Consider the following 15,194-nt stretch of genomic DNA (forward strand, 5'->3'; position numbering starts at 1 on the left):
ATCATCTGCGAAGTCTAGATCGTCCAGCTGCATCCTAGATGTCCACTGTATCCCGTGCTTTCCTTCAGATGTTGACGTCCTCGTGATCCAGTCGATCACCATGAGAAAGAGCAAGGGTGAGAGTAAGCGACCTTGCCTGACACCGGTCTTTACTTCGAACGAGTTTGTCTACTGTCGTCCATGCACAATTTTGCAGTTTAACCCATCATAGGAATTCCGTATGATATTGACTATCTTCTGAGGCACTCCGTAGTGTCGAAGAAGCTTCCATAGTGTTGTTCTGTCCACGCTATCAAATGCTTTCTCGTGGTCAATGAAGTTGATGTAGAGCGATGAATTCTATTCGATTGATTATTCCACAATGATCCGTAGAGTTGCGATTCGATCTATACTTGACAGATCTTACGGAATCCAGCCTGTTGGTCTCGAAGTTCCAGTAATTTTATATAAACCCTTCATAACCTCTAAAATTATCACACCATTTATATTATCTGTCTGCGTACCTCATCTGATTAATGCACCACCTACCTTCTGTGCTGTAGTGTTCGTATCTGTTGACACTTAGTTTGGAAATGAGAAACTGGTTAATAATTTTTCGAATGTGCACTGATCATAAAGGTTGCGTGGTTGATAAAATATTACCGTTGATACGAAGAGTTTATTTGGCATATATCATTATGATACACCTATGTAGTAAGCTAAGTTTAAGCACTTAGGAGGACAAGTTTATGTAGTGGTAAGCTCCTTGTTTCTTATTAGCTTTTGAATGCTTTCACTAACGATTAGCCACGAATGCAGTAAAGGATTCATTTGGATTTTCTGGTAGCATGAACCACAAAAATATTGCTGGTAATTTTATGGTTTCTTTTGATGCGACATGATTATTTACAAAAATAGCACTTTTTGAAACCATAGGCATAATTTGCCAGCATCTTGACATTCTACCTCTACCAGCATCAGGATTCAAACTACTGTTACTCATGTGCGCAAAAGATGTTAAGTTCCAGTTCAACAATATCATTTACCGGCAAACCTATGGTGTAGCAATGGGGAAGTTCGTTAGGTCCTATCGTAGCAGATTTTTTCATAGCTAACTTCCAAAGAACCAAGCTCAAAGGAGCGATCGATGAAATAGTGTATTATTCGATGTATGTTGGTGATACATTCATCGTATGTAATAATCAACAACATTAATAAATCTACTAAAGCTTTTCAACGAAACCCATCCAAATATCCATTTTGCTATGGAACATAAAAATGAGAACAAATTCCATTTTCTCGATATCGCAATCAAACGAAGGAAAGATGGGACATCTCAACGTTTAGTTTATAAGAAAGACACATGGAACGGGGTTTATCTCAATTTCAGTAGCTTTTGTCCAATCAGTTACAAGAAGGCACTTGTCAAAACACTTTCATAGAACAGAAAGAATATATACTGCCGACACATTAAAAGAGGATGTTATGAATGTTAAAAAATGTTTAAAGAATAACGGATACACACTGAAATTTGTTGAGAAATATGGAAAACGTGAAGATAAAAAACCCAAAGAAACTGCAGCAAATAAGAAACCAATTTTTATCCAACTTAAATTCAAAGGTGATGATGTCACATGGTCAATCAATATGGAACTAAAAACTGCATTGACAAGAACTTATCCTGCAGCTAAACTAATTTTCCTGTCCAAAACAACATTTCTTTAATACAATCAAAGGTCGGTAGGTATCCCTTTCATGTTACCACCAACTGTGTGTACAAATTTACATGTATCTGCCAAAGCAGTTACATTGGTAAAACAGGAAGGAAAGCCTACGTCCGATTCAAAGAACATATTCCGGCAAGTTTAAAATCAAATGGATTAAGAGCATTCAACAATGCCATCGCAAGACATCTCCTTGATACAGGACATGAAGTCGATACACTGAAGTCCTTCAAGGTGATTAACGAACAATCAAACTCCAACCTTTAGAAGTTTGCCTAAGCGACAGAAATCAGACGTCTAAAACCAGATCTATGTATCCAAAAAGATACAGTAGTAAATCTTGCTTTGCCCTGGTAACATTAAACCTCTTTTTATTTATTACGTCATCCATTATTTCAACTCTTCCTGAAGTTTGAATTACTTCGTTGTCATTTTCCTTCAATTCATATATTTCTTTGTTACTATTAATCTATTTTCAGTTGCTTCATTGCACAATTATCTAATGTTTATTAACTTCATGAGTCCTAATCTCTATTTCAATGTTCTGGAACTTTCCCTTTCAAACTTTATTAATCCGAAACAAAAATTTTTATGACCTTATTAACTCTATTGAAATCTTCGGTGCATCATGATGCATATATTCATCTTTAGTCACCCTCGTGTGTATAAGTATGTCAATATCAGTAGTAACGTTGATTTTCAAATATTTTAGGTTGTAAGCAGCTGATGAGAACCTAACGAAATAAAATGGATTCATATTATTCTGCACCAATCTTCGTCCTTGCTCCCTTTAAAATAATAAAGGGAACTATGTGTTTGAAATCACTAAAGATAGTTGATGTGAATTGATTGTAGACAAGTATCCGATCATAAGTGTCTTCAACGCACTATTGTTATGTAGTGATCATTCATGTTAGTGATGTTGATGTTGAATGTATAACTTTAACAAAAGTTTGTCTTTGAGGTTATCGTGCACTAGCTAATATCTATTACATATTCCATATATCGATTCATCATCTGACTGCTTAAATCAGGAATATATCAAAGTCTAACTCACTATACTAACATACTATATCAGTCCATTAAGCTACCGGATAGTAATTTAAATGATATAAGCTCCAAAGAGTTAATAGTCGAGTGATAGTTGTAGGTATCATAGCTTAGAACAATTTGTCACAACGCAGACGCATTCATAAAGATATATTAGTTCGTCTCCTGTCTTTATGTCTGTTCATTTTGTTGTTTTTATTTCGTTAGTCTTTTCCTTCTATGAAATTAGAAAGTGTGAAGTTGTAAACTGATGCATTATTATGTGATGTTTACGTGTCTTGTTTTTAAACTTTAGTAACTCTCCGTTAGTGTTCATTATTTACCAAATTCTTACACTTATCTAATGAGTCATTATTGGTTAGGATTTACATCCAATCTGAAAGTGTAAATATAGTTAATCAGTTATTACTTTTTAATCTAATGCCTTGTTTATTTTTTATAGTTAAAAGTTTAAAACAATTATTCCCTTTGATAAATTTCGATAATGCAATGAGAAGACAAAGTTGAGCAGAATTTTCAGAGTGTCTGTTATAGTTAGCGTATTTCATGTTCTTATTGAAAAACTACGAAGACTGATTAAAATCCAGAATATTGGTACAGAGACTCATACATCTCATTGTTATTGATTTCTAACAGTACCGGTTAAGAATAGGGACAATTATTTCCTAGCAGTTTAAATAAGTATAATCGAGCAAATAGTAGCAAATTTATAATAAAATTCACATTTTGTTTCAGTGAGTCTAGCATGATATTCCATGTATTCGTTGAGTGCCTTACCTAATTTCCTTTACGTTTTTTTGCCGTTTCATTCTTCGTCTGTGCATGTCTACACAATTCCACATTTTATCCACGTGATTGGGTTATAATTATCACCTCAGTCATTCAGACAATATTTCTCCAGTTATGCATCACATTTACGTGATTTATTCTACTACATTGATTACAACTCGATATCTTATAACGGTTTGCCTGCCCCTTTTCTAAATGACCTGTTAAATTTACAAATGACATAAACAAGATATATTTACACCTTAACCGATACGAAAGTCCACATTCTTAACATTGTTTAGTTTATTCATGTTTACTTAATTTTGCCCACTGTAACACAAAGATTATAGATGTATAAAGCGTTAGAACCTGATGACAAACTTTCTGAAAACTGTTCGCTCAAAAAAGTCTTTGTTTCTAAAGTGTATAGGGATCTTGAAATTGTTAATTTGTGATAAGTGCTTGGCTCTTCATCACCTATCAAAAGAGTCTTTTTTTATCTTCATAACCTGTTTTAAAGCACAAGTTCTTTTTACGGAATCTTTTTTTAAGATCTGGCGACCATATAATTTTTTCATCTGGGATGCATTAATCTTTCGTTTATTTCCTTTCAGATCATAACAATTAGATGAGACTTGATATTGAATTTTCCGGTGGGGCTGAACTTTTGTTCAACAAGCAAAAAGAATATCAAGTTGACCTACCACCAACAGTGGTTCGACTAGGTGATTTGCTTGTTTGGTTGGAGAAAAATCTTTTACAAGAACGTCCTGAACTCTTCTTACAAGGGAAAAGCGTTCGACCTGGAATTCTCATTTTAATCAATGATGTAGATTACAGTTTATTGGGTGAGAATGACTATATTTTGAAGGAAATGGATAAAGTTATATTTATATCTTCATTGCACGGTGGTTGAGTTTATACACAAGGACATTCTTTACATGTTTTTAATATTTATTTGTTATTTGTAAAGATGGTCAGGATTATGATAAATTCCTTTGATGAAAATCATTTGTCTTTTTTCCTTTCTGGTATTATCTTCCACAAGTCAGATATAGTGTAGTTTTCTGGTAGACGTTCGACAGCAAGGCCAAGGTCCTCGTTATACACTGGCTCTCTGTCTTTTAGTTTGGTTCCATCCGCTAGATAAACCTTTGTAAAATGTAAAAAATAGTAGAGTTTTAGCGTAAAATCTTGTTGTGGGCATTTATTTGTTTATCTGTCTGTCAGCTTTAAGTGTTTGTATTAGGTAAAAGCCACAAATGATACTGCTGCGGTAGAAAAACGAATATTTCCGTAAGTGGTATAGCTACGGATATTATAATCATTTTGCTGAAACAGAATCTCAATGTGCTAAGTGCCAGTTACAACTAGCTCGTTGGTCCAACATCAAACTACCTTTAGTTGATGCAATTCCTTAATCTAAGGGGTCTTTACCATACGTGTTTACGACCTATCATGCAAATTCGTGTTATTGCTGAATCATGTCTAATTTTGATCATAAAATTGCCTACGTACCATGAGATTACAGGAATTTCATGTGTGTCCGAATAACTGTATTTGGAGGACCGGACATTACTGATACACAAACCTGTTTTTATTCCCATATTGTTAGAGTGGGCATCCAAATAATCCTAATGGTCTTTGGACAGGGATGGTTGGTTGATATGTTATGGTTATTATGGCTTCATGGTACTACTTATAGAACAGTCTTAATACAGTTACGTGATACAGACTTGAGGAATAAATATTCTGCTTATCAGTTTTTAAGATGTTTAGGTCTTAAAATGTACGAGCTATATATTTTGCAAATCAATGTTTACTGGAAAAAAGCTTTTGGTGCGACTTATTATATTTAACGACTTACTGAAAGAATATCACAGTGATCTTCAGCAGTTCGACCTCTAGATTCATCTATGTCTTCATTTATTTTCTTTACCTATGGTTAGGAAAACAAAGTTTCACAAAGAAAATCCGTTGATAAAATATTAGCCAATGGAGATGTATTGTAAAGAGAAATTGAATGGGTCGAATATTATGATGTTAAGACGCCAATGTAACACAATCACATTCCAGATACAGCTAAGATAGATGCGAAAAGGTCAGTCAACATAAGAGATCGAGGAGATATCTCTACAGAGGCAGCACATCAAATTGTGGCTATATTGTCAGCCAGTTTGTCGTATGCAGTGTCGGCTCAGTTTTCAGCTGTTAATCTAATCAAACACATCATTCAGCGCATACGACATGACAGTCAATATTCCTTACCAAATTAGAGTCCTTTAAATGTACTAAATTGCCCTCTCAAAAAGGAAGTACTAATCAATTGAAAACCGGACAGTTTGTTGCAGGAATCCAACAACAGGACAGAAAGTATAAGGAAGTAACAATGTGTACCAAACTGGTCATAGAAGATTACGAAAACAGATTGATACTAGACTGTCTACATGGAATAGCACATAATTTTAATCTGCAAATATGAACATGTTAAACTGTTACGAGAGTTTCGTAATTTAAGTAACATGTACATCTACATTAAATTGATGTTACCCTATCTTGATGCTCAGTTTTGATTTACTATATTCAGTCAGTTAATATATTGCTGGGACTATTTTATCTTATTAAGAAATCACCCTTTTAGTCTGAGTTATCAATGTGTCGAGGTCAGAATTTTACACCTGTTACCCTACTTAATCTGTTGTAAAATATTAAGAGTAATACATAATTTCCAGAACCAAGATAAGGTTGCGTTATGATCGAAGAGTAAAAGAAAAATAATTAGATAAAACGAAATGCGTAAAAGGTAAATATCCACTTAGGGAGTATGAGAAAAATGAGGAATGAATTTAACACATTCAGGTGGTAATCAAAAATGACTAAAAATTAGGAACATTAAAACAAAGTATCACTCATCAATTGACTTTGCGTGAGAAATCACATGTGATGACACCTTGAATGTGACGTTTTAGGACATAGCTCAGGTTCGAATTGTTGAACTGCTACCGCCTCTGCAGCAAAATCAGTGGTAAATACTGTTGTAATGTAGTTGGATTTTCGATTTATTCCATCTAGGCTGAAGGAAATGTCTCAATATTCCTGCCTGTCAAATGTAAATCTGAGTGTGATTTTAACTGGGATAAATGATAATATGACTTGTATGGATACTTAGTAATCCTATGTTAATAATTATCACATGAGGTGCCCGGAATATTGTGGTTTATACTACTTGTCGACAGGCATAAGTAGCATGTAATATCAACCGGATTTATTCATTATTTATTTATTTATTTGAACATAAATATTGGTACAAGAGGGCACCAAATATATGTGCGCCACACAAACAATGAGAATGGGAAGAGAGAACAAAAGAAGGTAAGGAGCGTAAAAGAAAAAAAGAACAATAACGACCAAATTAGTGTAAGGTAGTGTAATAATAATAATGGGGGAAACGTAAAGGTACAACTAGAAGAAATATTTCAGTTAAGGAAGAAACAACCACTTTTTATGAAGAAAGTAAAAGAATGTTACAGCAGGATCGCCACTGGCTTCTATTCTGAGCCATATCTGATAACGTCTCTAGCCACTGTGTAGCACCATCTCTAGGACCCCAACCAGAGAGTCGTGAAGGTCCAACACAAGCCAGCCCTCCACAGCTTTCTTTCATACGACGACACCATGTCATACACTGACCACCTCTCCGCTTCTTCCAACCAGTCCCAGCGTCGGTAAATAATGCACGATATGGAATTCTGTGGGACGACATTCGTGGAACATGTCCAAGCCACCGAAGTCGGTGTTTCAAGATAGTGACACCAATTGAATTATCATCTCTGTGCCCGAACACACGATGCCGAACCTCTGCATTACTGACATGGTATTGCCACTGGATGTTAGCAATCCTTCGGAGGCAACGACGATCAAACACAGAGAGTCGTCTAACATCCTCAACTCGGAGAGACCAGGTTTCACAAGCATAGAGCAGAACTGCTCTCACCAACGCGTTGTAGATCCGACCTTATACAGCCAGACTAACATCACGAAGGCGCCAAAGATGGCCCAGATTGGCATAGGCCGCTCTGACTTTCGCACTTATGCAGCTACCCAGATACACGAACTTCTCGACTACGTCTATCTGCTCACCATCCAGGGTGAGTACAGGATTGGAATCCTGCCAGTCTTGTAGAAGTACTTTGCACTTCAAAGGTGCAAAGCACATACCATACCTACGGACACTGATTGTCAACTGATTAAGTGCGGATTGCATGCCTTGGGCATTATCGCACAATATGACAATATCGTCCGCATAATCAAGGTCGAGAAGTCTTTCTTCAGGCAACAGATTCACACAGCCATTACTTACATTCATCAGAGCTGTCTCCAGAATGTCATCGATGGCAAAGTTGAAGAGGAATGTTGGGATTGGGCAACCCTGCCTAACCCCACTGCTCGAATGGAACAATGGAGAGAGGTGGTTGTGTGCCCTCACTCTGCCTGAAGTGTTTGTATATAGGGCTTTTAGGATGTTAATAAACTTCTCAGGCACACCCTTCTTCAATAGACCATCCCAGAGAACAGCCCTGTCCAACGAATCGAAGGCAGCCCTGATGTCGAGAAATACTACGATTGTTGGCCTTTGATAAGTATGGCGGTGTTCTAACATTTGGCGGAGGGTGAAGATATGATCAATACATCCTCGACCAGAACGAAACCCAGCCTGCTCCTCGCGAGTCAATCTTTCTCGGGTTTTGAACAACCTACGAAGTATGACGGAAGCCAATAGCTTGGACGCAATCGGAAGTAGACTTATCCCCGATAGTTGTTGCAGGAACGACGTGAACCCTTTTTAAAGATAGGGACAACTATCGACTTATTCTATGACGTTGGTACACTCTCTAGTTCCCAAACCTTTGTAAACAACGTCGTCAATTCCTTAGTCAAAAAGTCACCACCATCTTTAAAAAGAGCCGGAGGTAAGTCATCTGGGCCAGGTGATTTGTAACGCTTCAAGAGTTGGAGTTCCTTGCGAACTTCCTCCTCGGTTGGTGCGTCAGTCGTCACCGGCCATGGAGGACAGGACAGTCTAACCGATGTTGCCGGATCAGCAGGCCAGTTGAACTGCCCTTCGAAAAATTCTGCCCATCGTCCAAGACGTCGATGGATGTTAGTGATTGGCATCCCATCATCCTCGCAGATTGTTTCTCTCACACCAGACTTCTTGCTGCCAGTGGCTCGGATGAGCTGGAAGAGCTTCCGGTAGTTACCAGATGCAGCTGCTGCTTCCAGCTCATTAGCACGCTTCGACCACCAGGCTTCTCGGTCCTTACGCAAGCTTTGCTTAATTTCCTTACGTAACATCCTTCGTTTATGGTCAAACTCACGGTTACCCGGAGTAGACTGGCGAGCTTCAATGAGTTGTAAGGAACCTGCAGAAACCCAGTGCTTATAAGCTTATAGCGAAGCCGCAAGCGACTTTACTCGCCATTTTGATGACGTCATGCAATTGCAACCAATGCTCATCTATACTTTTTGGTGGAATGGTAGCTAGCCTAGGGGCTAGCTCGGTTTGATATTTAGTTGCAACCAATTTACTGACATCCATCCGTTTAGGACGAGGAATTTGTTGACCACTGAAAAATAAGGTAAGATTAGCGCAGAAAAGGGAATGATCAGAGTCCAGATAGGTACTCCAAAAGGAGCTGCAGTCTTGTACACAACCACGCCAGTGGTAGCTGATCGCGAAGTGATCAATCTGATTCCAGGTTTGAGATGCAGAGGGAGGACGACAGGTGGCACATAGGCGATGACTGTGCCGGAAGTTAGTTCTGTCCAGAAACAGGTTGTGGTCTGTGCACAGTTAGAGTAGATGGTCCTCGTTATCTGTCCGGCGACCAACGAGTCTTCATCGGCCACCTAAACGACTCTCTTATGTGCCTAGACGCCCGACCTGAGCATTCAAGTCTCCGGCTAGTACTACAATTTCTGTCGAACGCACTTTCTGGAGAAGAACAGTTAACTGGTGGTAGAATTTATCCTGAATTGCATCCAGGCTCCAATCTGTCGGGGCATAGGTGGAGATGACGAAAAGACATCGTTTCTAACGCCGATTTCTTCTCACTTTGATGGAACTTTCTAATCTAATAGCACATAACCGACTGTTGATGGGGATCCAATCGACTAGTGCTGCCTCAGCTCTAGCGCTCAGTGTGACACCAACGCCAGCAAGACCAGACGAAGATGCCACAGGGTCCTCGGATAAGCGCACGTAAAACAAGCTTTTCGAAGCGACAGATGGAGATCGAATTTGTAGTACTTCACCAGAGTCTTGAATACGGGTCTCGGATAGACAGCAGACATCGATATTAAGACTTTCCAAAGACATCGCCAGCCCTATCTGTTGTCCGACCTGCATAAATATGAGAACGTTGAAGGCAGCCAGTTTGAATGGTGCACGTGATTCCAGGAAAACTGCTTCAGTATTCATATTTGGTGGTAGCATTAAATTTTCAACCGGACAGTGACTCGAGAACGTTTAGATACAGTCGAGTTTCCACCATAGGCAAGCTGCTGTATAGGTGGAAAAATAAGGATACATAAAGGGGGAGTAAGAGATAGTGAATAAACGACGTAGTAAATAATAATAATCATAATAATAATGATAATATTAATAATAATAATAATAATAATTTGAATTGTTTGACTGTAAATCGAAGTGTGAACAGAATTTTCGGTAAATATCGTCATTTTCATTTTATTCGTGTGTGGGCTGTGATATTGTCCAGGTGCCCAGACCGAAGCAGCTGGTTTTCTTAGGGGCCACACCTCGAGCCTTTGACCTAAAGGTCTGATCCACAAGGCAGTGGAGCGTCGTGAGGAGATGCAGTCCCATGGTAACCGGTGACCAGCGATTGGTTCATACACCAATTTTTCCTTCAGGATACAGGAGCCCATGTGCACCATTTGATTGGAATCGGTGTTTTCCAATCCCTCCTGAGTAAACCTCCCATATTTACCAACCCGGTTAAAGTGCCGGACATTCACTATTCGTCCTCTCAATGTCATAAAGAGCACTTCCGCCACGAGAAGGCAGTGAGTAGGACTTTCCTGGCAGTGGTTGTATATGCGTGGTTATGTGAGGGAACTTTGAGATGGAGAGATAACTCTCCCCACTCTCGGGGTTTGAATCGACAACTTCATCTCTGTGCTAATGTGGTGTGGCAACTCGGACTGATGTACGTTCTCACGAAGTTCTACGTTGTTACTGACTGACTGACTCTCGGCCATAACAGGGCATTTGGGGGCATATCAATCGGAAGGAGAATACCTGGCAGCAGAAGGCTAAGAAGATTGAGTTGAAGGTAATAGAAAGGAATTGTAAACTGGAAGGATCATACAGAATGTGAAAGACAAACGACAGAAATTTGCAGATGAAGTATTCAATTTACGGTCCTCACATTTTACAAAGATATTCTGTAACTTTGTACGAAACAATACATTGGTTGTTCCTACCTGAGTGTTCGTTCATTACAATATGTTCCTTGTGTTCATCTAAATAATATCAAGGCAAACTTGGCCGTTTGACTCTTGTTATCACAAACGGCAACATTTGACAGCATAAAAGTCCATTAAGTTTCGCTGGAAAGCATAAGACACAATGTTTTTGGGGATACATTTAACGAGGAATGCCGACTATGACCTTTGAATAATAAAATTAAGTCATATTTGCTCCCTCACGTATTTCAAATTCATTCCAATGAAGTGTAAGAAATATAACCCAGAATGTAGTTATTCAACTTTATATATAATCGTTTCATTTAAAACTTTAATCAGATATTCTCTTTCAAAACAAATAGACACACATTCAATTTATATACCATCACATTTTCGATGTAAATACTTAAATGTATTTAAGTCAACTACCTTTACATTTTCGGTCGTCTGAATTTGACTAACAAATTTTTCTGTTGAAATAGACTATCCCCTAGCTGTTCAAAATAAACGTACGGGATAACAAGATTTGAGTAACAAGGACGAAACGTTTTTCTAAATTTGAAAAACTTATATTATTTTTTGAGAGTATGCTCTTTATAATATGTCTATAAGATACATTTCTTATTGGTCGTAAGATAGAGAAACAGAGGGTAAATCAAACATATTTCACACCTTTAAAGATGTCACTTCCCATTTCAATATATATATATATATATATATTCATCCCATATTTACATACATTTTGTATTGTTTCATCTTTTGTTTGACCAGTAGTAATTCCAAGAACAGGGTTTTTCCAATAAATGCTATGTAAACTACCAAGTTGCTTCGCTACTTTATTGAGATGCTCGCGTGGATCTATTCGAAACCCAAGAAGATACGATCCTGCCTGAAAGCAAAACAAAATGCAGATATAGATTGTCTTTGCTAAGTAACCATTTTGACTAGTTCATTGCTGTACCTTGAACTGAAGTTCTTGTATTACACTAACCTAAGACTTAGTATTATTTTTCGGATTCCAATAGTTTGTACAGGACTGAAAACTCTGCCTTTAAGAATAGACAGGTTTCTTAACGTAAACTGATGCATGATTTTACAAGGAACTTACGCTACCAAGACTGTATATTTTACATAAAAAAATTACAACCGAAAGGTATTTTAGGTTGTAATCAATGGTAAAATGTTTTCCTGATGTGAACTACACACAAGTTAATTCATAAGTCAAATAAGACCATACATATTTTAAAATGGGAAAAAATGAGACATTTACAATAAAGACGTAACCAAAACTGTGTACGTTATGTTTCCTTAATATAATGTTTTAATAGAGATAATGAGACTCAGTATAATGATGTGTACGTTTGGTTGTAAACATCTTAATAGATTAACTGATAAGTGACTCCTAAATTCTTATGTATACTGAATCAAAATAATGTCTATGAAGTTTGGAAATTCCCACATAATATTTTAAAACGAGGAGTATTACAGCGAATTGTCGCTTTCAATAACTTCTTTGTCAGACTTCCCAAGTCCAAAACTATTATTTTTGTGTTACAATATAAGGAAAATTACATTTAAACTAATCCATGTTGTACGTTTAAAATGACAAATTTCGGGTTGACTGATCTTTAAACAGTACAACTTACTAACAAAATAAAACAACATCATTAGTATTGTTGAGAAGAGGTTATACATAAAGGCAAGAAGGAATAAGTTTTAATCAAGATAATGGATTCTAGTCAATATGATACAATCGTATGCAAAACAAATTAGCGAACTATAGGAATTATTATGTCAAATTTGTTGTGACTATAATAATGATAATGACAATAATAGTAATGACAGTAATAATACTAAGATTAAGAAAAATTAATAATCGGAGTATCGCGTAAAAAGGTGAGTGTATGACTGGGGATAAGACAAACCTCACAGAAGGGAGGGAGAACAATGGTGAAGATGGGAGACACAAATGGAATTAAGAATCAAACGACCTTTCTTCAACAATATTAATGATGTTGTTTTATTATGTTAGTAAGTTGTACTGTTTAAAAATCAGTCAACCCGAAATTTGTCATTTTAAACGTACAACATGGATTAGTTTGAATGTAATTTTCCTTATATTGTAACACAAAAATAACAGTTTTGGACTTGAGAAGTTTGACAAAGAAGTTATTGAAAACAATTATGTGCTATAATACTTTTCTTTTTAATGTTTACATGTCTTCAGATAAGCATTTGTTTCTCAAAGCGAATCTTTGTCGATCGAAGTGATTAGGAGATGTATTACGTATATTTATTCACCGAATAACTCGATGTGCGATAATGGCTGGGGAAGAAGTAGGTTGGAGGGAGTAAGGAGTGACAGAACCGAGACACAGTGTTGGCTCATGAAAGCATTGAGTTTTGGGCTAAAACATGTAGACAGGTGTATACTAGCTGATTGGGGTCTGCGTGATTGTTGTAGCCAATGATTAATGACTTTCAATTACATGAGTCAAAATAGCTTTGACTGTCGCAGGTGCACTAACTCCTTTTCTTCCCTCAGATTCTAAGTTTCTGAATACCTCGTAACTTTTTTATTTCGCAAACTGATATTTCTATAAACCGCACTTTCAATGACTGATTATTTCAGAGCCCACTAACTTTATTTTCAACGCTGCTACACTAAGATTTACCCTGACAGTTTTATTGTGCAATACTAATGGGATGTGGCAAATTTATCCTATGTACGCATGTGTCAGGTTTTACGTCATCTTGATTGGATGACTGTATTTCTATCATTAATTTTAATTACCTAATAACTAAACGCTACGGTTAGTCGTCGTTTGATTACAATTAGTAAGACTTATTAAATAATAACGTTCTTCCACAATCAACTCTACGGCTCTTTGTTACAGCCGTGGTAAGCGGATATGGGAGTTAATATAATTTATATAAACTTCAGTCGAAGAGATAAAATCAGTTCTATGGTAAAAGCATATTCTTTCGAATTTTGATAAATGACCACCTATATACTATATTAAAACGTACTGAATTTACCTACCTGCCGTGTGGTTTGAATTACGAGTGCCTCTCCAAACTTAGATTTTCTGGTTGCAATCATTTGCTGAAGTAAGAATTTTAGTATTTTTCGACATAATTACTATCTGCAGGAAAGGAATGCTAATATTGAAGTTCATGTTAATTATAGATGTCCAAACAAGTCGAAAATTTGTTACAAACAACTTTCCTAGGTTTCCCTTGATAACTTATCTACTTCTGAAATTTAACTACTTGATCAGATGAAAGATTCCATACTCCATCTATCTCATCAAATAAACTTTCTAATGGCAATAACATAAGAAGGTTTCCTTTCACTAGTGCTCCACGAACCCGTAATTCTCGATAAATTCTCGTAGAATCATATGCCCTTTAGAATTTGGAAGGCTTTGAGGACGAAACTAACTTGTAAACTGTTGTAATGTACTCCATCATTTTGGAATCACCAATTCCGCATTCAGCAAAAATGAATTCATACTTTGTCCCAGAAAACGTAGTAAGAACATCAACCGCCAGGCTTTTTTCAGCTGCTTTCTAGCCATAAAGTGGATCTTCTCATGTACTTACTGAATTGACATTCTTAAAACAAATATTTATGATGCAGCCAAAGCCAATAGCTTAAGTAGTGTAAGTAATAGCATATAATTAATCCTACACAAACTGTTCCGCATTACACACTTAGATATCCAGAGCAACCTTAAGTTGGTAATGTATAAATCCCCTGAAAAACAAATTTTACAGCCTTTTGGTATTTTATACAAACAAATACCTTTGTCTCCATTATTTCCTTTCACATCTTCGACATTTTCCAAAAGTTTAAAGTTTACCTCTCCATTTCTAAAAACTAAATCGCAACGGGGAGCATCGAAGCGAACTTCTCTATCCTGCCACAACACTTCATTGGAATATGACAACATATTTGGTTGGGCGCTGACGCTTATTTGGCTGCTTCGTTGTGACGACACACCATAGAAACACAATTGGCATGCCTTAAAAGAAAATTTCAATTGTCGAAATTTGTAGAGGAATGAGGCAGAGATTGTGTCATTGGATTGAAAAAATATTATCCAAAGGCATTTTCAAAATTCTGAGGGTCGGATTAGCCGGGAACCCTATGAACGAGAAAAGATATATAATTCATGATGT

General features: G+C 36.9%; 1 protein-coding gene across 1 annotated transcript; it reads right to left on the bottom strand.

Moving 5' to 3' along the window:
• Window positions 1-4,529: 4,529 nt before the first annotated feature.
• BBS5 (Bardet-Biedl syndrome 5 protein) lies at window positions 4,530-14,965 on the bottom strand (the record flags this gene model as incomplete). The annotated part of the gene is made up of 10 exons (XM_051219629.1): window positions 4,530-4,673; window positions 5,389-5,460; window positions 11,749-11,898; window positions 14,053-14,115; window positions 14,153-14,248; window positions 14,283-14,418; window positions 14,455-14,582; window positions 14,616-14,665; window positions 14,704-14,769; window positions 14,818-14,965. 10 exons carry the CDS (start codon window positions 14,963-14,965, stop codon window positions 4,530-4,532), a joined length of 1,053 nt encoding a protein of 350 aa, XP_051069794.1.
• Window positions 14,966-15,194: the final 229 nt, after the last annotated feature.

This window comes from Schistosoma haematobium, chromosome 3, assembly GCF_000699445.3.
Source record: "Schistosoma haematobium chromosome 3, whole genome shotgun sequence".
Classification (NCBI taxonomy): domain Eukaryota; kingdom Metazoa; phylum Platyhelminthes; class Trematoda; order Strigeidida; family Schistosomatidae; genus Schistosoma; species Schistosoma haematobium.